General features: G+C 39.2%; 1 protein-coding gene across 6 annotated transcripts in view; it reads left to right on the forward strand.

Moving 5' to 3' along the window:
* Positions 1-24,183, forward strand: part of cobl (cordon-bleu WH2 repeat protein) — a 64,642-nt gene that overhangs the window by 5,649 nt on the left and 34,810 nt on the right. For 3 of the 6 annotated variants that reach the window (XM_028580260.1, XM_028580265.1, XM_028580261.1), the window contains exons 3-9: positions 10,329-10,523; positions 12,048-12,258; positions 14,801-15,029; positions 16,561-16,605; positions 17,407-17,495; positions 17,867-17,938; positions 23,971-24,153. In XM_028580260.1, the coding sequence (XP_028436061.1) occupies positions 10,329-10,523; positions 12,048-12,258; positions 14,801-15,029; positions 16,561-16,605; positions 17,407-17,495; positions 17,867-17,938; positions 23,971-24,153 (1,024 nt within the window). The remainder of the gene's footprint in view (positions 1-10,328; positions 10,524-12,047; positions 12,259-14,800; positions 15,030-16,560; positions 16,606-17,406; positions 17,496-17,866; positions 17,939-23,970; positions 24,154-24,183) is intronic. The other 3 variants (XM_028580264.1, XM_028580266.1, XM_028580262.1) reach the window with 2 other exon arrangements.

Consider the following 24,183-nt stretch of genomic DNA (forward strand, 5'->3'; position numbering starts at 1 on the left):
AAGATAAATTCAGTATGGGGTTACAAATAACTGTCCGTTTATCCTCAGTACACACCCAGAGATAATTATTGGCTACCAACTGTTCTGTTTTCCTGTGTGCACTTCATGAGCACAGTATATAGAGGAATATCAACACCAGTTGCTAGCTGCAGTGTACATTCTCATTAATGTGAAGCTGTGCCCACTGGACTAAAATGTCAATCTCACCCTTTGCATCGTAATTTGAATGCCATGTGTGTGTCTGTCAGTCAATGCAGTTTCTTAAAATAGCCTAGTACTCTCAGAGAGAGACTAGGTATTGTAAGATCATGTTATCCCCTAGTTCTGTGTCTTTTCCTGCTGGCGTATCAAATAATGGGAGATTTTGAGACCGATGGAGACACAAGATCCCCACCCTATTCTTCACAAAATCTTCTCTATTTAGAAGTTTAAGGTTCATGCGGTCAGCCACTCGCTCATCCGAGCTGACTAAGGGAGTTCCCGATTTTTTTCTCTTACTTGAACGCTATACTGTATTTAGTTTTAAGAGGAACACGTTTTAGTGTTTGCGGTCACATCTGGATATTTAGGGTTATTTTTAAATGTGACTCCTGTGAAAACTGAGATAGGCAAGAGAGAGGGTATTTAAGGCTATGCGTTGTTGGCAGGAGTACAGTATATCTGCATTCACTTTGCAGGCCGTCCTGTTTAAAATAGAGAGGGTGTGGAGGCAATGCTTCCACATGCTTGTTCTGCATGGATAGAAGCTTGACCAAAGTACACACTGAACATTTTAGATCAAAAGCATACACTATAACCATTGCTTAATTTATGGGTTTAATAAGGAGTCAGTGTATAGTAGAAATATAGCACAAAACTGACTGATACAACTTATGGTTATTAAACCTTGTTCATGTATGATTTAGTCCTCGGTAAACACGCTGAACACATGAGATAATGTAGTTAACATCTTAATTAAGGGCTGAAAGTGCTACCCTTATTCACAATCTATTGGACTAATGTGTATACAGCAACGTCTCGTGTGGTTAATGCTCTAAGTAGGTGTTTGTTATAAGGACAGGCACAGTAGGATTAATTAATGGGTCCTTGGTCTGTGCACAAATCAGAGCAGTGCAGGCACTCTAAATGTATTTACTCCTAAGCCATGCCATGATACATCAGAAACATTTGAGACATCTAGACTGGCTGTATTTATAGATTTTTGTGCTCCTAGGCCCCGCCACATTATCCACCCTTTTTTTTGTGTGCTGTTTGCCAACCTCTCTCCTTGGTGAAAGAAAGCTTTGGCAGACGCCTTTAACAGCAATGTTTGCCCTTGTGTATCAGTCTCAAGTGTGTATCAGTCTCAAGTATCTGTAGTACAGCGTATCTGTCTGTACTGTTATTATGCAGCTGGTACGGGCTGCTCAGATTTATTTCTGGAAGACTGCAGTCATATGTTAGTCACTGTGGTATGCGGGTTTGTCAAAGAGGAAGACAGACGGACGGCATGTGCGTGTGTGCACAGATTGGATGGGCTCCTCTAACACCAAGTGACGTGCCATAGCAGCGGTATCGCCTGATAAGGCAGAGGTGGCAGAGTGCACTTTCACTTGCACAAGTTGTGATGGCTTTGCGAGTGTTAAACCTTCAGCGCCGCCGCTATCTCGATTATAGAGAAAACAAAGTATAGCTATCAACTTTGTGCCACCATGTCAGTAATCAGCAACAGATGTCATTTTTTTACGAAATCATGGTGGCATGGCTGTGTGGTTAAAAAAAGCAAGCCCATGCAAAAAAGAAAAGAAAAATAAGTTATTTGTGGCCATTTTCTGCAAAAACATGATTCAGTGGTGAATACCTCATTGAAGATATTTTAGACATAATTATTCTGTAGCTTTCCATGGATCTGTGTTATATTTCTTTCGAATCAAAGGATCCTGAGGGTGCTTATAAACTGTGCCTGTCTGCTAAAAAATCAACAATAGCTGTTACACAAGGGTTTTTCTTCTTGTTTCTCCAGCAGGAGCTCTCTTTAATTGAACAAGCAGCTTAGGGAATAGGGAACTAATTATTATTTCCTGCTGTTTTGCTTTTACATTCCATCTCTCCTCCCTTTCTTCCCTCATGTTGGACTCCACCCCTCGAGCCTTTTCTATTCCCTTTATTGTTGCTCTCCAGTCATATGGGGCTTTTTGCCACCTGAGATTCCCTCATCCCTCCCTCTTACCAACCTTCCTTAACCCTCCTTCCCTCTGTTCTTCCTCTACTGTGGGCCTCTGGCTGTTTGTTTGCCACCCACAAGCTTTATGTCTGCTTGAGCTGGTGCACAGTGCACAACAACTCTCTCTCTCTCTCTCAACTCTCACTCAACAAATATCTGGTTGCACCTAAAAACAATACTTAACGCTGTAAATGCTTGTATTCATCTCCCTTTATGAGATTAATTCTGAAGTTTAATTAGGAAACACACAGGGTTGCACACATGCTTGCTCAACTATTAAATATGGGATGCAAATGGAATTATCTCACTATTTGAGTGCAGAGTGGCCTGATTTTTACACTCCAGGATGGCTGGAGATGACTGAGATGCTAAGGAAAGAATGTGAAAACTTTTTTGGCAAAGAAGTGTCAATCATATTCCAAAGGGAAGATAGACTTGCTTTTTCCATCTGTTATTTTTGGAGAATTATTGTTGTCTTGCAACATGTCTCGTGTCAAACTGTCACCGCGTGCCTCTGTGTCACTGGTCACAAGTGGACAAGATGACTACATGTTTCAAGAGAGGACAGGAGGAGAGGATGGGGCGGGGTGCTGTAACAGTAAATGGATTTCTCTCCTTTAAGTAGGTGTGAAACAGACACTCCATGATCACCGGTTGCTGACTTAACCTGAGGTCATTGCAATACATCAACGTAAATCCCTTCAAATAACTGGAAGGAGTGTAAGCAACGTAATTGATCCCAATGAGTAACATTTCATTTAGCACCTGAGGTGTGGTGTTGTCTCTTTGTATCTCCCTCGGGTTATTATGTTACTGTTAACTGACTGCACTCCTGTTGAATAGATGGAGCCAAGCTCTAACAGGTTGTTTTGATAGTGGTAGAGATGTCGTCGCTTGATAATCAGGTGAACCGGGTTACAAACAGCCTAACTCTTTCTCCATTGATACAAACAAAGAGTTGGGATTTTCCTTACGTCTACCAGAGCCTTCAGACAATTGAAGTGAAATTATTGCATTTGTTATTATTGGGTAAATTGATAAAACAAGGACAATATAGGACTTTCATGAGCTACAATAATAGTTTCGGCTTTTGTGATCACCTATAAATGAGGTAGGTAAGCCAGTTACTATATATGCAAACTAACATTGAAAAATGGGCACATACTGTGAGATACGTTGTTGGACCCTGGGTTTGTGACATTTGTCCACATACCATTGAGTGAAAAAACACTGCAGTGAATTCTTTTGGGGGGGGTTCTGCCTTTATTTTGATAGAATAGTTAGTTGAGAAAGGAGAGAGAGAGAGGGGGAAGACATGCAGGAAATCATCACAGGTCAGATTTGAACCCTGGACCTCTGCGTCGAGGCATAAATCTACAAGTATATGTGCACCTGCTCTACCCACTGAACCAACATGGCCACAAGGCCCTTTATTGATTTTAGAGTTATCTGATGAGTTATGTTAAAACTAGGGCTGTCAATCGATTTAAACATTTCGATATAATATATTTCGCATGATGGTCTATATATTGATTTTTTTAATGCTCTTATCAACATGGGAGCTGACACATATGCTTGCTTTATGCACATGTTTATTATTATTGCAACAATCCCAAACAATGACAAATTCTCTCTAGAATATACTCCAGGCTTTATAACTGAACTTGCCATTCAAAAAGACCCTTTTCTTTATCGATTTCTGCCGAAGGTTTGTTTCTGCTACCCATTCACAACATTACTGCTGCATTGCTTCCTGATTTCCCAAACTACGGAGCAGCCCGAGGCCCGCGTTAATTGCGCGTCAAAAAAAATTTGTGCCGTTAAAAGGAATTTGTGTTAACTCGTTATTATCACGTTCATTTGGACAGTCCTAGTTAAAACCATTTTTGTGGAAGGGTGTTTGTCAAAGTCAGACTCAGCAGGTCATTTCATGTATCACCTGTGTCTCCTACACCATACATGCCATCCATATGTACTGCATGTAGGCTGTAGGCTACCTACATATGCAGCGTTGTTAAAGGTTCACTATGGAGCTTTAGGCCTCTAGTAGCGCTATGGAGCTGTTTTTCGATGAGCCTTTGATGATCTCATGCACGTGCACAAGGACCCATGTACTTACACGTGGGGACATGGGTGATACACAGTTCTACCAATGGTTTCACACACACTATTCCACTAGTCAGAGTATCTTTATCATTGAGCCAGTTTACTTGGCATTGCAGTGGGGTCGTTTTTTTGACCACATGGCTGGTAATATGAGCATCCAGGCATATGCTGAATTAGGTAGTTGTGTGCCTAGCAACTGTAAACAAATGCTTTACTGAGCTCGTATGTCAGTCTTTCAGCCTCTCTTTCTATCGTTCCCTTACGTTCTGTCTTTGCTCATTTCTGTTTCTCTTCCTCTGGGTCATTGTGTGCGTGGACCCAGAATCGACAGCTGCTACTAAACGGAGCTCTGCTCTCTTCTGCAGTCAAGTGGTGTAAATAGAGGTTGCCATGGGGACACCATGACACCCTGAGGGGTATGCTTGCTAGGTAGCAGGACAGGGTATGTGAGTGTGAGGGGAGTGGCTCAGGGTCCAGGATGTATATCATTCTCACTGTGTCCAATGCACAACAGGAGGTTAACACTCAAGTGTGCTCACATATAAGTGTTTGCGCTTTCACGTAATTGGGTGGGTGTGGTCATGAAGTGGCACATGCTTACTTTGTTGATGTTTCTACTGATGCACCTCCCAAATAATATTCTGTGTTTTTAAGGTATGATCATGAACTGACCATTTGTATATATTTTTGTAATTATTTAGCAATATGACATAATGGAGTGTTAAAAATCAAATTCAAACATAATCATCTGATGCAGGTAAAGATGCTCAGTAAAGTTCCACAAGGGTAAATTCAAAGTTTAAGGAATTTACCAACTGCTTTGAATATAGAGCTGGACATATGTTTGACAGGAAGCAATATATCTGAAACACCAGCTGCTCCTAGCTTTTGGAAAAGGTTGGAAAGGCAATAATGTGGCCTGTGTTTGTGTGTGTTGAAGACAGCCAGTCTTTTTACTTGTCAACAGTTGAAATCTTGTCATTTACAGTGTTTATGTTACTCAAGCAATGTAATTGGTGGTGTGTATAACACCAATCCTTTATATATAGACTTTTGCGTTCATCCATTGTTAATATTCTCAGAATGCAAAAAAGCATGTCATATAGAATGTAGGTCAGTCGGCCCTGTGTTTTTGGCAATTAATCTGTTCCATTCCCAGTTGGTTGTCTTCATTAGAGGATAGTGGCTCATTGTTTCAGTGATCCTATTGTCTGACACTTAACAGACTCATCTGACGTGATGTCCATTTCTCTGACTGGGGACGCGTCTGTCTGTCTATCACAGTTACTGTCTCTCTGACTGACTTACTGACTTCATGAGTCAGTGTGGCACTGTCTGCTGCCTTAAATTATAGTTTAATTTACTCCATTTATATCCACAGCAGACTTTGTTGTTCACAGTGGACCTGTCTGTCTGTCTGTCTTTGTTTTTCACATGCAGTCCCATTTGTAGCATTCTATACCATTGCATTGTAGGTATCAGTAACATACTGACTGACCATTGGTCATACCATACTGGAAATGCTGATTAACTCCTTAAGTAAGTGAGTAAAATATTAATCACACAATAATTAAATGCGTATATGTATTATTACTTGTAATGCTCAAGAGACGATTAGAAGGCAGTGGGGAAAGCAGAACAGACCACTTGTTAATGGAATTTGTTTTGGTGGGGGTTGTGCTGTCACAGCACAGTTCAGAGCATAAACTAATATATTCCATTATTTTTATAAGACCTTCCAGTGTGGGAACTTTTTAGGCCATGTTTCCATGGCTGGGATAAATACAGTTACTGACAGTTACTTCTTTCCTCAGCAAAATACTCAAGGTAGTCTCCAGTGTGTCTGAGCAGTGTTATGTGATTTAACTTGTCAACTCACAACAGTAATCTGACTGTGACGTTCATGGGTTGGTATTGTACACACGCAGCGGTGCAGTCATCTGAACAAACCTGTAATTTGAAGAGCAACTCATTTTTGCTTACATCCTGAAATCGTCTGACTCCCTTTCCATCACTCAGTGGGACCATTTTGAATTTGGGCAGTTTTCCCCTGTATTCACACAGATCTGTGTCTTTGCACAAACACAACCACAGTCGTACTAACACCTTGATCGGGAGTGAGCATGGTTGTATTTGGGTCAGGGAGGATGTTGCCTTACGTAAACACACTCGCTGTAAATGCACTTACGCAGACACAGACATGCAGCCACTCAGACTAATCTGTTAAAGAGACTAGCACACAGACAGCAAAATAGGATGACTGGTAGACTCTGTCTACCTACAAAGGGTTATAACAATCCACTTAAACATTACACTGACAGATACTGTTTTCTTTTACTGGCACTAAAGGCCATGTTGGTCAGATTCTTGTTCTTGTCTACTTAGTATTTGAAAAATGTGTTGCCTCGTCTGAATAATGATTTTGTTAATTTTACACTAGAATTTATTTAGTCAAATTCTTTGTATGTCAGTCTGATTGGGTTAAGACGGCATCAAAGCCTTCCCACTTATAATCACCAGCCAGACTGTGAGTATCACTGACTTAAAGACACACTCAGGGTTTTGGAAATTGATCTTAATGGAAATTGTTTATTCCATTAAGAATGACATCATTTACACCTGAATCAAGCATGTCTTTCTGATAGATTATTCTCCACCATTAAAACTATTATACCGTATCATGATCAATAATAGCTGGCAACCAGCATTATCTCAGAAGTGAGAATGCACTTCTAGGATGTTTACAGCGGCTTCTACACTATTTTATTATTATTTTTATTTTGTTTGAGCATCATTTCAATAACCTCTCTTTGCTGGGGAATACAGGATAAATCAAATTTACATTCAATGTAATACATCCTTTTTTGTTTTACTTGCATGGACTACATTTTTGTATTAGCATTGAGTGTAGCGAGTAGTGACTGATGGAAGATATGCACAACTCACCTGTAATGTCCACAAAATAATGCTACTTTTTAACAACGCAAGCTTTTACATTATTTATATATTGTATGCCAGTATTGGCATGAAATGCTGTGCAAAACATATACTGGGGAGACTAGGATGATTTTAGTGTGTAACTATCAAATAAGTTAACCAAAAGGCTATTCTTTGTTGTATTATATTTGATCTGTAGACTCCAAATTACTTTGTTGATGTTTCTACTGATGCATCTCCCAAATAATATTCTGTTTTTAAGGTATGATCATGAACTGACCATTTGTATATATGTTTGTAATTATTTAGCAATATGACATAATGGAGCATTAAAAGTCTAATTCAAGCATTATCATCTGATGCAGCGGTGTGCTTGGTTCACTTTGTTGTACTGTATAGCTGCTCACATGTTGTCCTGGATGATTTTAGACCTCATGAGTCTACAGCCCCTTTGGCTGTTTGAGATGAATTCAGCATATATTTGTTTTAAACACCTCAAGCCTAAACAAGGACTTAAAAGAGCATAGTGAAATGCTTGTTAATGCTGTTTAGTCAAGTAAAAAGAACTGAGTGGTTCTGAAAGGTCCATTAGTAACCGTGTGTGTGTGTGTGTGTGTGTGTGTGTGTGTGTGTGTGTGTGTGTGTGTGTGTGTGTGTGTGAGCCCATTTGTAACTCAGTCCCTGTAGCAGCACAGCACTTACTGCCCCCCTGTGCCGGAGCAGGGTTTCCTGCTTTTCGCTCCCAGCCGCTCCTTTACTCTCTCACTCTTTCTCTCTCCGTTTACGCTCGCTCATTCTAACTCTGTGGGAGACGAGGCTTTTCCTAAAGGAGTCTTTGTGCATGTTAGAAAGAGGGGAAAGAGAGAGAGGCAGAGTGAAATGTTATGCTGAGACAAACAGCAAGCGAGAGGGAGAGAAGGATACTAGCTGACTGTGTTAAGCCTGGCCGGGGCCCAGTTCCACAGAGCCCTGTTCTGTTTACCTTCGAAAACACAGACTCACCAGAACATTTCACTAATCTCATACTTTTACAGGTCTCTAAGCTTCACGGGAAAATTATTTTCTTCTCTTTATTTCTTGTGAGTAAATGGTATTTTTTAAATGCACTTTTAGTCAGAGTACCTTGCAGTTAGTAATAAAAAAATGCAGTTTTATTAGACTCCTGACTTAATTATGATTAATGCTGTCAAACCTGTGCCATGATGTATCCACAGAAGACCACTTTCTGCATTGCATAATAAGTCAATAACACTATATGGGTCTTTTGGGTGAGAGTTTGTTGATATCCGACTTAGCTGTTAATGGTTAACTTTAGCCAGGTTAGAGTCCACTCACTGTGCTACATTCACGTGCAATCTTCCTTCGCTGTAATGTTTTTGCCTTTACACTGGGCAGGATTACCTTGAAGGATACTAGATAATACACCACTGGATTCAACGCACACACATTCTTTCTGAGAGTGTGCCTAATCATTGGAACTGGATTTATAAACAGCCTGATATATAGAACACTTTTGGAACACTTTTTTTTACGTGAGTTTTTCTTTTGCTATCTAAGGCTAATATTTGTGCTCTGAAGACAGGGAGGGAGTACGTACTGAAATATGTGCTATAGAATAGCTGGTCTCATTGTTAGTGGAATGAAGTGTTTGATTTCTGTCTAATCAGCTGTCTCTGTCAGGCTAAGTACAGTTTAGGTTGAGCCGAGGTCAAATGTGCATGTAGCGGCATCTCGTCACCAGTATGTCATTGACATCTGCCACATCTCCACCCATAGGAGCTGTGGTTAGCATTCTTCTCTGTTTTTATGGCTCTCTTATCACCAGATTCAATTCATGCATGGTACAGTATGCACCTGAGCCAACCAAATACCTTATGACTCGCTAAATATTGCTGCTTTAAGTTTAAATGAATGCTGACATTCAAATTTTATCAGATGGTTTCAAAACACATGGCTGTTGCAACTCAGTCAAGCTAATGTTCACATTTTAGTATTACTTGGTGTTACATTGTCTGAGTAGCCTATGTCTTTAAATAAACTGCCCATTAATTAAATAAGATTTGATGAGGGAAGCTGTTTTCTCGTTAAAGTAAGGCTGTTATTATGAATTATTCAATTATTATTTAGAGCAGTGTTAGGAACAGATGATCAGGGCTTGTTCATCTTGAGATCCAAAAGGATGTCAGCTCTGTAGACTATTTTATTTATATATATATATATATAATCTGTGCTGAGTGAAGTGAAGAGAAGAGAAAGGTTGTCACAAACAGAAACCTATCATTGGTATTCAGGCTGCTTCTGAGGCAGCAGATTGTCTTCATTAGACTGTTGTGCTGTGTAACTACGTCTGAACTCAAGACAAACCAATCACTCAGGGGAACCAAAATTATTTACATAATTGAATTAGTTTTAATAAGAATGGATAAAAGTGACTCAGAATGTGTAAATATTGCATCCGATGAAAAAGGGGTTTTGCTAAAGAAGCGATACACTGTTTACTTGACTTAATCAAAACATCATTTATCCTTGATGGATCAGATAGCGTATTGATTTATGAATTGTAAATGCGATACTCAAGTACTGTGTAAATGTGAAATGAATGCCTGTTTATTTCCTAACATACTGTGTCCTCCATGGAAAAAACTAGTACAACATAGGATACTACAATAAAAAACTAAATAGTTCATATTATTATTAGGGCTGGGCAATATATCGATGTTATATCGATATCGTGATACTAGATATTGTCTTTTTATATATTATATGGTAAGTGTTGTCTTTTCCTGGTTTTACAGGCTGCACTACAATAAAGGGATGTAATCTTCTGAACTTACCAGACTGTTCTAGCTCTTCTATTATTTACCTTTACCCACTAAGTTGTTAAATCATTTCTGGAGATCATTTATCAAAAATCTCATTGTGTAAATAACATTTTGTTAAAGCACCAATAGTCAACCATACAATATTGTTGCAATATCGACATCTAGGTATTTGGTCAAGAATATCGTGATATTTGATTTTCTCTTTATCGCTCAGCCCTAATTATTATCCTCTGTGTGTCTTTGCCATTGTTATCACCCAGGAGAAAAATGAAGGCACGTGCCCCCCCTCCGCCACAGGTCCCTCTACCCGCCCCACGCCACATCTTCAGAAATGCTGTACCTGATGGGGGAGGGACATCAGGCATGAACGCCAAGGAGAACATGCTTAGGCCCACTGTGGATTTACAGCTAACCCTACCACAGGGATACCAGACTTGTGTAACTGAGGATGGCAGGTGAGAGGACCGGGAGGGGCACACATTACTCTGAATGTAGCGCTCCTTTTCCAATGGTTTTGGTTTAGTAGCATTGTTTTTACATTGCATTTGGCTGTAAAATGTCTCGTAACCAAATGTCTTGCTCCTGAATACTGTCTCGTTTACTTGCAAATGTCCATCCATCCATATCTACATTCAGTTATTTATATCTATATCTTAGCTATTGCCTAGCTGAACCATATTATTTTACTGTATGTTGTGACCTTTATTGGCCCGTCACCAGACAAACAGTATGAGACCCGTTTGCCTCTGTGCCAGTGGGGCCTTGTCAAGGGGTCCCATTCCAAGTCTTAGCACAAGCTTTGTCCCAGAGGGTTGCCAAACTGAAGGCTGACCTGCTAATGCTCTCTGCCCCTAATGAGGCTCTCTCCTTGGGGCAGAAAATCAGGGATGCCTCCCTAGTACAGAACAGCAAGGTGCTCTTTTAATAACCAAAGATGTGATTGTGTTGTGCAAAATCATTTTATGAAGCACATAACAACACAGGAGGACACTGGGTCTGTTGATTTCAGATTGTGGTTCATGTTGTGTTAGTGATTGTCAATGGTGTCCTTTATAGTGGTATCTCTCTCAGTTCTGTCATCTGATCTGGCTGTTCCCAGAAAACAGTGGAGACTGTCTCTTGGTTTCTTTATCTGAGGATTGACACAGAAAAATGAAGCAGACTTCTCCTGTGGCTTAATGGACATAAGTAGTTTGTCATATCAACAAGTACTCTGCAATTTGCCTGTCATTATTTCTCTATGCCGCTATCTTTTGTCACAGCCCTAGAGTTTCTGTCTAAATAAACCATAGAAATTAAATCTTCAGTATATGATAGGCGGCTTCCCTGCCTTCTGTTGTTGTTTTTAGCCGTTTTGTTTTCAATACTTACTACAGTAAGACTAAGAACAGGTTAATACTAATGTTTCTTGTATTTATTTTTTTTCAAAATGTGGTTTTAGACTCATGTTCACCTTTTAGTCCCACTTCACACATGTCATGTTTCAGTCAATGTCAGTATTGTAACTAAAGAGGGATCTAGGTGTGACCATACCACTTTTAAGTATTCAACTTTTTTTGTCATCGTGGATTACTTTTGTGGGTTTTCACAGTGGTTAGGGACATTTTCAGATCGTAAAGTCTTGTAATCATTAACTCCAAAATAACTAAGAAATCTTCATACAGGAGGAATCAAGACAGTGTTTAAAATCATATCCTGTGTGTCTATCAATTAGCCATCCCTATTAAGCACATAAGGTATAAGTATGTCTCTGTTTTGTCTTATGTAAGTAATTACTATTCTCTTTAGCAGAGCTGAAGATAGGTAGGCTTTGTAACTCTATCTTCTCACCTGCCCCGTCCTCCCTCCTCTCCACCTTCTATCCTCCTTCTCTTTCCTTCTGTGGTTCTTTCTCCCGTCTTCCCTCCTCTCCACCCTCTTCCTCCCTCTCTTTCACTTTCTCTCCCCCCCACCCTTCTCTCTCTATCTCCCTCCTGCAGTAAGGCGCTGATGGACCTGCTGGTCGAGCTGTGTAGTCGCTACCAACTGAATCCAGCACTGCACACCCTGGAGCTGCTGTCGCCCGAGGGCCACACTTTGGGGTTCAAGCCCAACGCTCTGCTGGGCTCCCTCAACGTGGCCTGTGTCCTCATCAAGGAGAAAGTCTGGGAGGAGAAAGTGGTGCGCAGACCAGCGCCCAAAGTGCCAGAGGTGAGTTCCAGTAGAGCCTAATTGTGTGTTCTGGATGTTCTTTTTGTCGTGTGTGCTTTGTATTTAGAATTGTATGTATGTCACAGCATATTTAATACCTGCTGAAATTAAGTTTGTTAGGCACTTGGATTCTTGTGTGTTTTGAGACAGAGATAATGTATTAACAAATTCATGCAAATTAAATAATAAGAGTGTAATGCATTAGTTGTGCAGTCTGCATAGTTCATTACCCTGTAGCCCTATGTAATGTGCATCCCTCCTCCTTTACCTTTTTACCTCTGAATGCTGGCAGAAAGCAAGGCCAGTGAAACCTGTAAGGGCCCATGCTAAGGTAGGAAGCCAGTTGGGATTAACTGGCCTAGCATGACATTGGAGTCAGTTCTTATCCACTGGTTTTTCGGTCTAAGTGTGCCTTTTTTTTCTTTTTTTTGTAAATCTTTATCACCACTCTTGTGGTCATCTGTTTTTACAACTCACCTGCCTAACTGAACTCTTTGTCTCTCCCTCTTTCTCTGCCTCTCCTCTGCTCTCCTCCTACAGTTTGAATATTTGATGAGTGCCTTACCTTTAGTTACCATGCATTATTTCTCTGCTCTTCTCAGGGCTCAGTGGCTGCTCTCTCTCCCTTCGACCCCGCCTGGCCTCAGGCCAGAGAATGACACTATTTCAGACACTGCCTTCAGTCATCCCTCTTCTATGTTTTATCTGTTTTTTCATTGTACCACCAGTCTCAGCTTTTAAAATGAAATTATTGAAGTGTGATTTACTGAACTCTCAGTACACAGTTTTGTTTAGAAACACCCGACTAAAATGAATCCAGTCTAATACGACAGCCCTGCAATATATCCTACCTGCATAAAGGTCATAAGTTTTTGTTGAAGCAGTTTGAGAAAGGAGTTGATTCAAATTGATGATAATTTTGGAGACTATAGTTTGCAGTGCTGTTGAACTATAATATTTTATAGTTTGAGTTTTTTTGGGGGGCTTTTCCACCTTTAATTTTGACAGGACAGCTAGGTGAGAAAGGGGGAAGACATGCAGGAAATCATCGCAGGTCAGATTTGAACCCTAAACCTCTGCGTTGAGGCATAAACCTCTCAGTATATGTGCGCCTGCTCTACCCACTGAGCCAACCTGGACATTTTGAGGTGTTTCTAATAATAAACCTACCCTCATTGATATGAATGTGGTGAGCAAAATATAAGAAACAAAATGTTAGTAAAATGCAATACAATTTAACATCAGTATAATGTTGTCAAACTGACTGGACTGATTCAGTCAACAATAATTAAACGTGTGAAACTTGCATCCAGTCAAGTTTTCAGTGGATGAAATTCTTTATGGCTTGGAAACTTTAGCCTCAGGCAACAAAAGCTTGGTACCTGAACAGAAATAGAAATAATGACGGACGGTAGTCTGTTTTAAACACCGTAATTTGATATTACTGTAAAATTGTAATAATTTTCAACTTTTAAAACTTTTTAGCAGTACCGCCTAAGGTTGATGTATTGTTATGTAATTATGTTTTGGACTCCGAAAAATGCATGCTAACTTTGGGAGTAAAACGCTGACCTGTCAGTAGAAGCTTATTTTTGATTGTGATAAAGTGATCCCTCCATCAAGATGCGGAGATACAGTACTGTATGTCAATGCCTGCCCCTGTCAGCTTATCTGTCTGTAACCAATCCCTGGAAAACTACTGGTGAGATTAACAAAAGATTTTGGTACATATACACACACTCCCAAAAGTTGAGCACAACCAACCACCTCACCCAACTTTTGAATTAACAAAGGACTGATCTACTTCTACTTTACTACCTCTTACTGTATAGTATGACTATTTTGTCATCTATCAGCAACAGTTTTGACTGCTAAACTAATGGCTTACTGAGGAAGTTATAAGACCTTAGCAGAAGCCTGCACTCTGAGTGCTTTCATGTATTTAAAGTAACTTTTATCAGTAGTGAAGTGATACATAACTTTGAATGTCTTTTTACTTGAAATACATAAGTCACTGAAGAGACACCAAATAAAGAAGAACTTTATGAATTCGTCAGGCTCTTGACTTGTGAGTGTGTTTTTTATAGAGGCTGATGTGAACCACTTAGTGATAAAGACTGCTGTACAGAGTGGCACATCTGGTTTCCATAATAGAACACTATGTGTAGGATTGACAACTTAAATATACACACACACACACACAGACATCATCATCATCATCTGTATTCTATAAAATTTACTTTTTTCTGTCAGCAACCAAAGTCTAACCCTAAGTTACTCATTGAAGTGTCTTTACGTGTTTGGTTGTCTTTCTCTCTCTCTGCTCCTCTCCTTTCCACATGTGTCTTTCGCTATTATGTTCAAGATCTATTTGTTGATTATAATGGTTGTCATTGAACCGCTTAAATAATCAAATGCCTGTTTTGTGACTGCAGAATGGAAAGATTTCTGCAGTGGCCACAACATTGTGCCCTAATTAGCCTTGTTAGACATTACAGTAATGTCTCATTTTTTCCCTACCATTCTCCCCCCTCTGTATCAGAAAACAGTGCGTTTGATGGTGAACTACCACAGCAGCCAGAAGGCAGTGGTACGGGTCAATCCGTTGGTACCACTCCAGGCTCTGATACCGGTCATCTGTGACAAGTGTGAGTTTGACCCTGCACATGTCCTGCTCCTGAAGGACAGCATCAGTCGCCACGAGTTGCCGCTGGACAAATCTCTGATAGAGCTGGGGATCAAGGAGCTCTACGTACACGATCAGAGTCTAGGTAAACCTTAACCACTTGATTCTGTCAGTTATTTTATGTTTGGGGTTCAGTGTATATTGAAACTGAAGTTCCCATAACGGATCCACATTTTTAAATAAAAAAATAATTTGCTAATTTATATGTTAATGGGAAAAATTGTTATTTATATGATATTTGTATAGTTATTTTGAATGAAATCCCTTTTGTTTGATTCAATGAAATAAAAATGAATAGAGCCCAGCCTTTGTTTATGCTAATGTTCTTAAGCTAGTGTAAAGCAAAACATGAAAGACGTCGTATACTGATAGGTGCCTTGGCTCATCCAGCTATTGAGTCATATCACATACCTGATGTTGGCCTACGAATGAATGTCATCCCCAAAGCAATTTCTGTAGCAAATGCTATTAGTATCTTTAAAAAAATGTATGAATGCAAATCCAAACAAATGGATATTATTTTATGTGAAATTAGGGACCTTTTAACTATACTACAAATTTGACTGCTTTATCTTTAGCCACCATAAAAAGGCAGTGTTAGGGAAATGAAGCAAAAGTTTATATGCATGGTCAGAATAAGAACGTTGCACAACTGAAAACTTATATAATGTTTCTTCATTCTATGTCATGTGATGCCTGTTTAGAGACAGTAAGCGAGTGAGCACAAATGCTGGTTTTCTTATCCACACCCACGATTGTACGGTGTAAAATCTGTAATTAAAGATCAAATAAAATGAAAGAATAAATGATATATTGTGCCTAAACGGGAAGCTGAGCAAAGTGTGGCTCTCATGCAGACCCAGCCAGTATGAGCTTATTAAGAAGGATTTGGTGCAATGAGACACAAACCAGAATAACAATGTATTCTGCTGTACAGCATGACTAGCATTTAAATCTTTGTTGACATAAAGTTCTATGCAGTCCCGAGTCAGTATTGGTTGAACCAGCAGAAGGTACGACACTGCATGAACAAAAATATAAGCTTGTTGTGTTTATTATATGTACATCTAAATGAACCTTGGAACCTGGGGGTGCAATAATTAGAATACGTCATCCTGTATCTAGTAGGAAGTAGAATTGTGGTCTAAGATCTGATAAATATCACTGGTTGTGGTATTTTATTATGGTTCACTACCATAATAAAATACCACACCCAGTGATATTTATAGAGATTGGTTTAGTCACAGAGGGTGAGCTCAGAGGAAAAGCTTGTGGTTTATGGTCATGAAAGATATAAGCAAGAACGTTTATAACATTATGCATTTCTAAGATACAAATACTATTACATAATGGTTATATTTTAGTGTTCAACCTGTCACTGTTATCATGAAGGATATGTTACCTGGGTTATCAAGATATCTAAGAAATCTAAAAATGGTTTAGTTTGTGTCATGATTAGTTAAAATGCACAAAGTGTTTCTTCCATCTAGTGATGGACTACCTGCTGTGTTGTGGTGCTACAAAAGTGCAAATACAACAGATTGATTGAATATTTTTGATGCAGGTCAGTTATCCATATATGACTTCATATGTTTTTAAACTTTGTTGTTTTCCAGTTCTCCAGCCTAAAATGGCTTCTGCGCCCGCTCTTAACTACTCAGGTATTAGTCATGATAAGTCTTGTTTGTCTTAGTGTTGCTGGTGACAACCGAATGTAGCTGTTTAACCCAACGTATAGCGGTCTGCTTATTAACCCTGTTTTTTTTGTTTTGTTTTTTACTGCTTGATAGCCACCCCGTCTTCAAAGAAGTAATTTGTTGGTTTAATTACATTGTAATTTTGATACTACATCATCAATGCCGGTCATTTTGAAATGACCGGCATTAACTTAGTTTGCTTCTGCTTTTTCAGAATCTAAATAACTCAGTAACATAGCTCTGTATTCTAGCATTCTTCCTTACTGCTTGAAGACTGTGAAGGTTAAAGGTGGTCTTTGAGCAAAATGAAGCTGTAGCGCCCTCTGCTGATGAAACCTAGCGGATGTTTCTATTCAGTTCTTTGTGAATGAAAACAGGAGTATTAACTTATACTTGTACTTTATTTGTTTGCACATTTTGGAATGGTCTACATTATTGTTATTATTTATTACAGTATAATAGTATGAAGACCATTCCAAAAAAAGTGCACACAAATATATAAATAAATATATTGGATATCATATTAATCAAACCAAATTGGCTTATACAGTATGTGAGAGTGCACTGTAAATGCACAGTATTTACTGTCATGGCAATCCCACTCTGAGTTTTGTCGTTAACCTAACTAACCTATGCATGCCGGGACTCATTTTTATTTAATTCCTCATGAACATTTTCTAAGAATTAACCTGACTTCTTTGCTTTGCGTTTATTAGGCACTGACACTATACTTTTCTTCTCCCCTTCCTCTTTTTCTTTTCATAGACTCCATCGACTCCAGTAGTAACAGTTTGGGCAGATCGCAGAAGAAAGGCCTCCTGGGTATCTTCCAGTTCAGCAGGAGGAAAACCAAGGTAAGACTCCAGATCTGTTGCTGTTTTTTTGACAATTTGTTTTTGTTTTTGTATTCATCTCACTGTTTAATAATTTTACTTTCACCAATGTAATTATGTTTTATTTTCTTAAAGTTGACATTGGTCCTAAATACACAATATTGCATTGGAATCATTGAATTAAGTGCAGCTTTAATGTTATCATAACTCTCCACAAAGTTTAGCAGTGACTTATTTAAGTGCCATGAGAAATATTAGGTTGTGTTATCATCTGCAAACTAACCTTGAGTGGGTGCATGCCATTCATACTTATTCAGATTTACAGCCGAGGCAGGCTAAATGCATGGCTGAACATTTGAATGCTGCATGTTAGCTGTGCCTTCCGTTTGCAGACAGAAACAACATCTGTGGACATGGATGACTGTGATGATAAAACAATCCAAAATACAGACACACAGTCCCTTGTAAGTATTACTAACACATCTGACAGCATCCAGGTGTGATAAGTATAATCATAGTGGATTTTGATCTCTGTTGCATTCAAATCATATATTATGGGTGGACAGAATAACAGCAACACATGTACAATATCATACAAACCAGTATCAGCACAAACCTTAAACATTACCACAGGGTTTAATCTACACTTCTTTTGTTGCTCTCACAACAGAAATTAGAAAAGCTAAACAAAGATAGTACTCATTGCAGGTCAGTAGTATTTGGTTTCATCATATGGGGTGGGGGTTCCTATTGTTATGTCCATTTCTTGCATGGCTGCTGATACTTTGATATGGCATGAATATACCGTAAAAGCCTTCTCTCTTTCAGCGTGGGTACATAATGTTTTTAGTTTTAAATATATTAATAATAATATATTGTACTGTATGCCTACTATATTCACCTTCATGGTAGATTGTGATGAAACACTAAAAATGGCACATTAAATATGCTCTTTATATTGGACTAATGCCTAATGTTGATTGGGTCAGGTCGAACCAGTGCTGGTTGACAATGCCAGTATCATCAAAGAGTATCACTTTAGTGAATAATATATTCACATTCTAATTTCCTGGCTGGTCAGTGAATTTCCACTCCATACCAGCTGAATCAGCTTCACAAGCATGACATTCATGTCATTCTAATAAAACAGCTGCATTTTCCCCAACATAATTAAGTTTTTCTTGATTTGATCTGTATTGGTAGTTGACCCGTTAGCTAGTGAGCCAGCAGCAAGCTAACATTAGCCAGCAGCTAAAACCACACTATCACAATATATTTCACGTCAATGTCACCTTTTGGATGGTTTCAACACTAGGGCGGACGGGGTTTGTAGTAACGCTAGCTACTCAATGAAGCTGAGAGACGGTGTGGGTGGGGATTGCCGGACAACCGTTTGAAATGATTCACGTAAAAATTATGTTCATCTGGAAAGCTGTAGGAGGCAAAGTTGCGCAGCTTTGTCGCTTTGCGCAACTCCTCATCTCCCAGCGGAGGGGGAAACTGCAAAGTTACCATCAGCCATGTAATCACAATAGTCACATTCATGGGAAATATGCCAGGTTTTATGCAAGAATTTTTCTTTAAACTCAGGGCAATCACAGAATATGGCCCACAGAATTGGTGCTGTTGTACAATTGATTGTTGAGTTCTGGTCATGTGCACTGATGTCCTCCAGAGGGCAGCAGGAGTCTCCAGAAGGTTAGTCAGCAGTGTGTTAGCACTCACAGGTCCAAAGAGGAGTACTAACAGGGCTGCTTTTCTTTCCTACAAATAAGAGTACTGAATAATAAAATGGCTTTTGGAAAAAGTGATATATAGTGATATTTATAGCCTTTATCCTACATTTACCATAAATAAGGGTGTGTACAGTCTGTACTTTTTGACAATCAAGGACCCAGAAGTATCCAGATACATACAGTAGCAGCCATATGACTGGTGAAGACCAGCTTTGAGGAGATTCACAACAAACTGGAACCACAGAATTATCTCCCTACAACCACTTCAGACGTACATTTTGACGCTGCATCGAGCAGCTCTCTACCTGTTATATCTATAACTCAATCACGTTAATTTGATTTTTGAAGCCATAGACTTTACTTCAGCAGCAGCCATCTGTGGCTCTGCTCAGCACAAAGATCCTGGATGGACTACTCCACCCTTTTACTTCTTTGTTCTTAGCGTTTCCTTCAACATCGAGCATCTGGCCCGTCAACATTGAATAATCTTCAATTATTATCCTCTTCAAGGTCTAAGCTTTGTTTTGGGTCTTCCTAATCCTCCTTTTTAATTTCTACATCAGATACTTCGGACTACACATCTTCCTTTTGAAAGAAATTACAACAATGAAGGAAGACGGGGACAAAAAAAGGAATTGAAAATATGGCTGCAGCGCATGACATAACAGTCAAACTAATATAGATAGAGTATGTTGCATTTGCTTTGATGTGAAATATATTTAAACCGCTAAAATGTATCCAAGACAGAGGGAGCAATATTGCTATTTCTCAGCCATCCAGTGGGCTTTAATGCAGCTGTGCTTTTTCTCTCTGATATGATTGTTTCTTAGCCAGGGACGGTTATCAGACCACACACACACACACACACACACACACACACAGTGTTATCAGCCTAAAGGCATCATGTTACCTTACCTTGGCTACATTAGCACTAAAAGCCCAGCCTCTTATCTCTAATTGTTCATTAGAGGCTAAACTTGTGTGTGTGTGTGTGTGTGTGTGTGTGTGTGTGTGTGTGTGTGTGTGTGTGTGTGTGTGTGTGTGTGTGTGTGTGTGTGTGTGTGTGTGTGTGTGTGTGTGTGTGTGTGTGTGTGTGTGTGTGTGTGTGTGTTCAAAACACTAACCTGGTCAGAGAGCATCACAACCTTCACTAGTTGATATTGACAACGTGATCTAGGACTTCCACATTAATCATACGATTATTTAGTGGAGCACCAAAAGCATCAGTGCAGTGTATGTCTGTGTGTGTGCTTATTTCTCTCTTCATGAGAAATTGTATATGAAGCAGGCAACAATCATTTTGGGGTGGGAGGGAGCGGAGATCAAATCATCATGAAAGATTAGCATCAGGGTAATGTTTAGGGTTTTATGGATAGAAAAAAAGGATTCAGTCGTGTGTGTGTGTGTGTGTGTGTGTGTGTGTGTGTGTGTGTGTGTGTGTGTGTGTGTGTGTGTGTGTGTGTGTGTGTGTGTGTGTGTGTGTGTGGTCTCAAAACACTAACCTGGTCAGAGAGCATAAATAGGGATTGTTTGTTTCCTGATTGTTTTTTTAGATTGATTATATTAGATTATTTTTGATTGGCCCATATTTATCAAGGATCTCAGAGTAGCAAATCGGCCCTAACCAACATTCTCAAAGTGGCAGGAAGTTGGTCCCACTTTCAGGCATAGGAGTAAATGAATTGTATAAACTTCATTAAGTTCATCCTATCTGTCCCACCCTCCTAATCACAGCAATGACAAGCAGTTACAGAAGCAACACTGGGAGCCTTGCAACTTTGAAATCATTTTTCAGACCTCAAAGCTCCAATACCATCCATATTCAATTATTTTCCCACCAACAAACTGTGATTGTAGATAAAAGGATTTTACACATATTGGTGGTTTTCAAGGATGTCTCCGTGGCATGAATAGTTTTGCTGATATTGTTACTCCAAGCACAGAAAATAAAATAGATTGACAATGATATTAAAGATATAAGAAATTGAAGTTCGACACAAAAATGCACTCAGCACATGACCCAAAATCTTCTAAGTTAAAATTGCAGCCAACACACGTCATTGTAGTAGTCATATATATATATGTATATGTGTGTGTGTGTGTGTGTGTGTATATATGTCTCTCACATTCAGGGAGTGTTAAGTTACATGTATTATACATGTAACTTAACACGCCCTGAGAATTTAGTTTTTGATGACTTCCAGTCCTTTTGACCTTTGCTGCAGTTATTTAGAAGTGTTCTGAAGGGGGTGTATCAGTACACCATGACATCACTGTTGGGTGTGGGTTACAGGTGCACACTTTTGCCCACACCCATCAGAGGTGAAACACACTTGAAACTTTCAACCATAGAGGGCAGTGACATATTAATTTTCAGCCAGGTTTTAAATTATTCCTTAGGCAGCTCGTCATACACCAGGAAACTATAATCTTTCTGTATTTCATTTTGTCTTCCTCAATCACATTTATTTAGCTAAGCCTGTAAGTCTTAAATATATAGAAAAACTGTGAGTTGTCGTTAATTTAATTTCAAACAGGCAAAACAGTGATGTGTGTTTTACATTCTAAAAACTCTTAACTTCTCTTTGTTCAAAGTAGGTGTAGGAGGATTCTCCTCTATGCTGATGTCAGTGGGATTAGTAGGGAGGGATTCTGATATTTTGATAGTCTGCTGGAGATTCTTTACATTTGCATGTGTGGTTTGTAGTAGGATCAGTCGCTTAAGCACTAAAAGGCATAGATACAGTATGTAAGTCATGCTCCATATGAAGAAGTTTTGCAGAAGTTCAATGGGTTCATTTTGAGATACATGTTTTGTAATTATGAGGTCACTGCGAGTTTTGGTCCCCCCCCCCCCAAAATGCTGCAGTACGTTTGTTACAGCTACCTTTTCCTCTCTTAACGTTTTGACAGATTTCAGATTGTTTACCAGAGGGAAGGAGTAGAAGAGAGCAGGTGAAAGAGTCAGACAGAGTTCATGTGAATTTTCTGCTTTGAACATTATATTTTGGTGAGGTGAAAGCTAGCTCCTTCTTTTAGGATTCCAAATAGAAATCACATCAATCCTTCACTTCCAACCTCTATATTTTGTTGTGTCTGTCCCCATCTGCCACCTCCCCCACCTCCCCCTTTACCCTGCTCTTACCCCCATCAGTCACACAGCACAGGGAAAACTGACTGTAAATATTTTTATTTAATAGTTTGATCGTCTTTTTTTCTGCTGTAAGCTTAGGTTGTACTTTTCTAATGCTGTTCTGGATTTTTTTTTTTTTTTTTACCCATTCATTTGTACAATGTTTATGTTTTTATGAAGCACAGATATACTTGGTATTTTAGTCACTGTAAGTTCTTAAATAAGAGTGATAGTGTTTGGATATTTTGCATTTTCACTGATGCTTAGACGTGAGAAGTATAGGATAAATAATAATCCTTAAGATTGATATCTCCTTGTTCAATAGTACAAAAAGTACAAATGTGTATTGCTACACTCTATCTCTTTAAGTTCAGTGCAAGGCAACAAGTTCCCCAATAAAATATATTTTTGCATGCTGTAACAATCAAAATACCATCAACAGTCAAAACATAATTTCACATGTGAAATGTCCCCAATTTGAAAAGAAGCTGCAGACGTGCCTGCTGGACTGCTCTCCTCAAGGCTCTTTTTTTTTCAGAAGTACTGTTCTTTTCCCATCCCTCCCCACTGTGAGATGTTCTAACCTTGGGTCCAATTAATTCTAATGACCTGAACTTTATGTTCTTTTTTGCTCAGCTTTTATGCTGTTATCCAGGCATTGTCTGAATGCATCAATTAATCTGCATTTAAACGCTGTTCTTTTCTTAGATCATGGGGGAGCGAGTCGTGGTTTGGTTCCCCGTTGTGCCAAGGCTCTGTACCAAGCCGAGCCACGGGGTGATTCAGATTTTCAAGGGCACTTTGGGCTCTCTTTGATCAGATATTGAAAACCATTTTTGTGCCAATGCTTTGGTCAGAAGTAGCCACCCTTTGAAAATGTGGTTGCTCTTTTGACTTGGTCAAATAATAATAATAATAATAATAATAAATGTTGCAATACTTTTTGTGACTTAAGAACAGACTATACTACCACAATTGCATGTGCATGTGTGCATGCATTTAAAAAAAAAAAAATTTAATACACTGTGGGGAGTGGGGATCTTCCTCTAAGATCAGTTTAAAAGCTCATTTAGATATAAAATAAATCCTTATAATACCGTTTTAACCATAAAATCAACCCTTGAAATCAACACTGCCAGTGATAGGAGTTCAACACTTTTGTTTGTTAGTAAGCAGGATATCTTTCTATGTAAAAGTTACATTACATGTGGTTGAAAGTTTGGCCACGGGCCAAGAAACAAGGGGTTTTCAATCCGCATTCTTTATTTGTTTTGTTGTTTTTTTGGATTATTGTGACTTACAAGACAGGACAATGACATCATAAGCTATAAGGATAATGATATTTTAACAAAGCATAATGCTTCTAATAGCCTTTGGAGAGGTAGAGATCACTAAGGGCAATCCTCCAAAATTCAAAAGAATTTCAGTTATGGGTGGTGCAACTGCAACGTGGTCGATTAAATGTTTACAGTATAACTCAGTGGTCATGTGTCCGACTCACTTGAAATGTATTACAAAGTGTCCCTTAAGCACTTATACGTTGATACGTTTGTTCATGTGTATATTTACAGTACATACATATCTGTCAGTCTTACCTCACCCTCTTTATTTTTGACATCACCCACAGGGTCTGCCCACTGCGACAGGGGTCCCCAGCATAGAAGATCGGCCTAGTACCTTGGGCCAGTCTCAGTCGGTCATGAACATACCCAGGATGTCTCCCAAGGCTGAGACCAAGAAGAGGAGGGCCCCCGCACTACCCGGGGCCCCAACACCCACCATGGGACACACTAGCTTTGAAGGCTATGAGGTGAGGGGATTAAAGAGCTGTGTTGAATTA

Source organism: Perca flavescens, chromosome 6, assembly GCF_004354835.1.
Source record: "Perca flavescens isolate YP-PL-M2 chromosome 6, PFLA_1.0, whole genome shotgun sequence".
Lineage (NCBI taxonomy): Eukaryota > Metazoa > Chordata > Actinopteri > Perciformes > Percidae > Perca > Perca flavescens.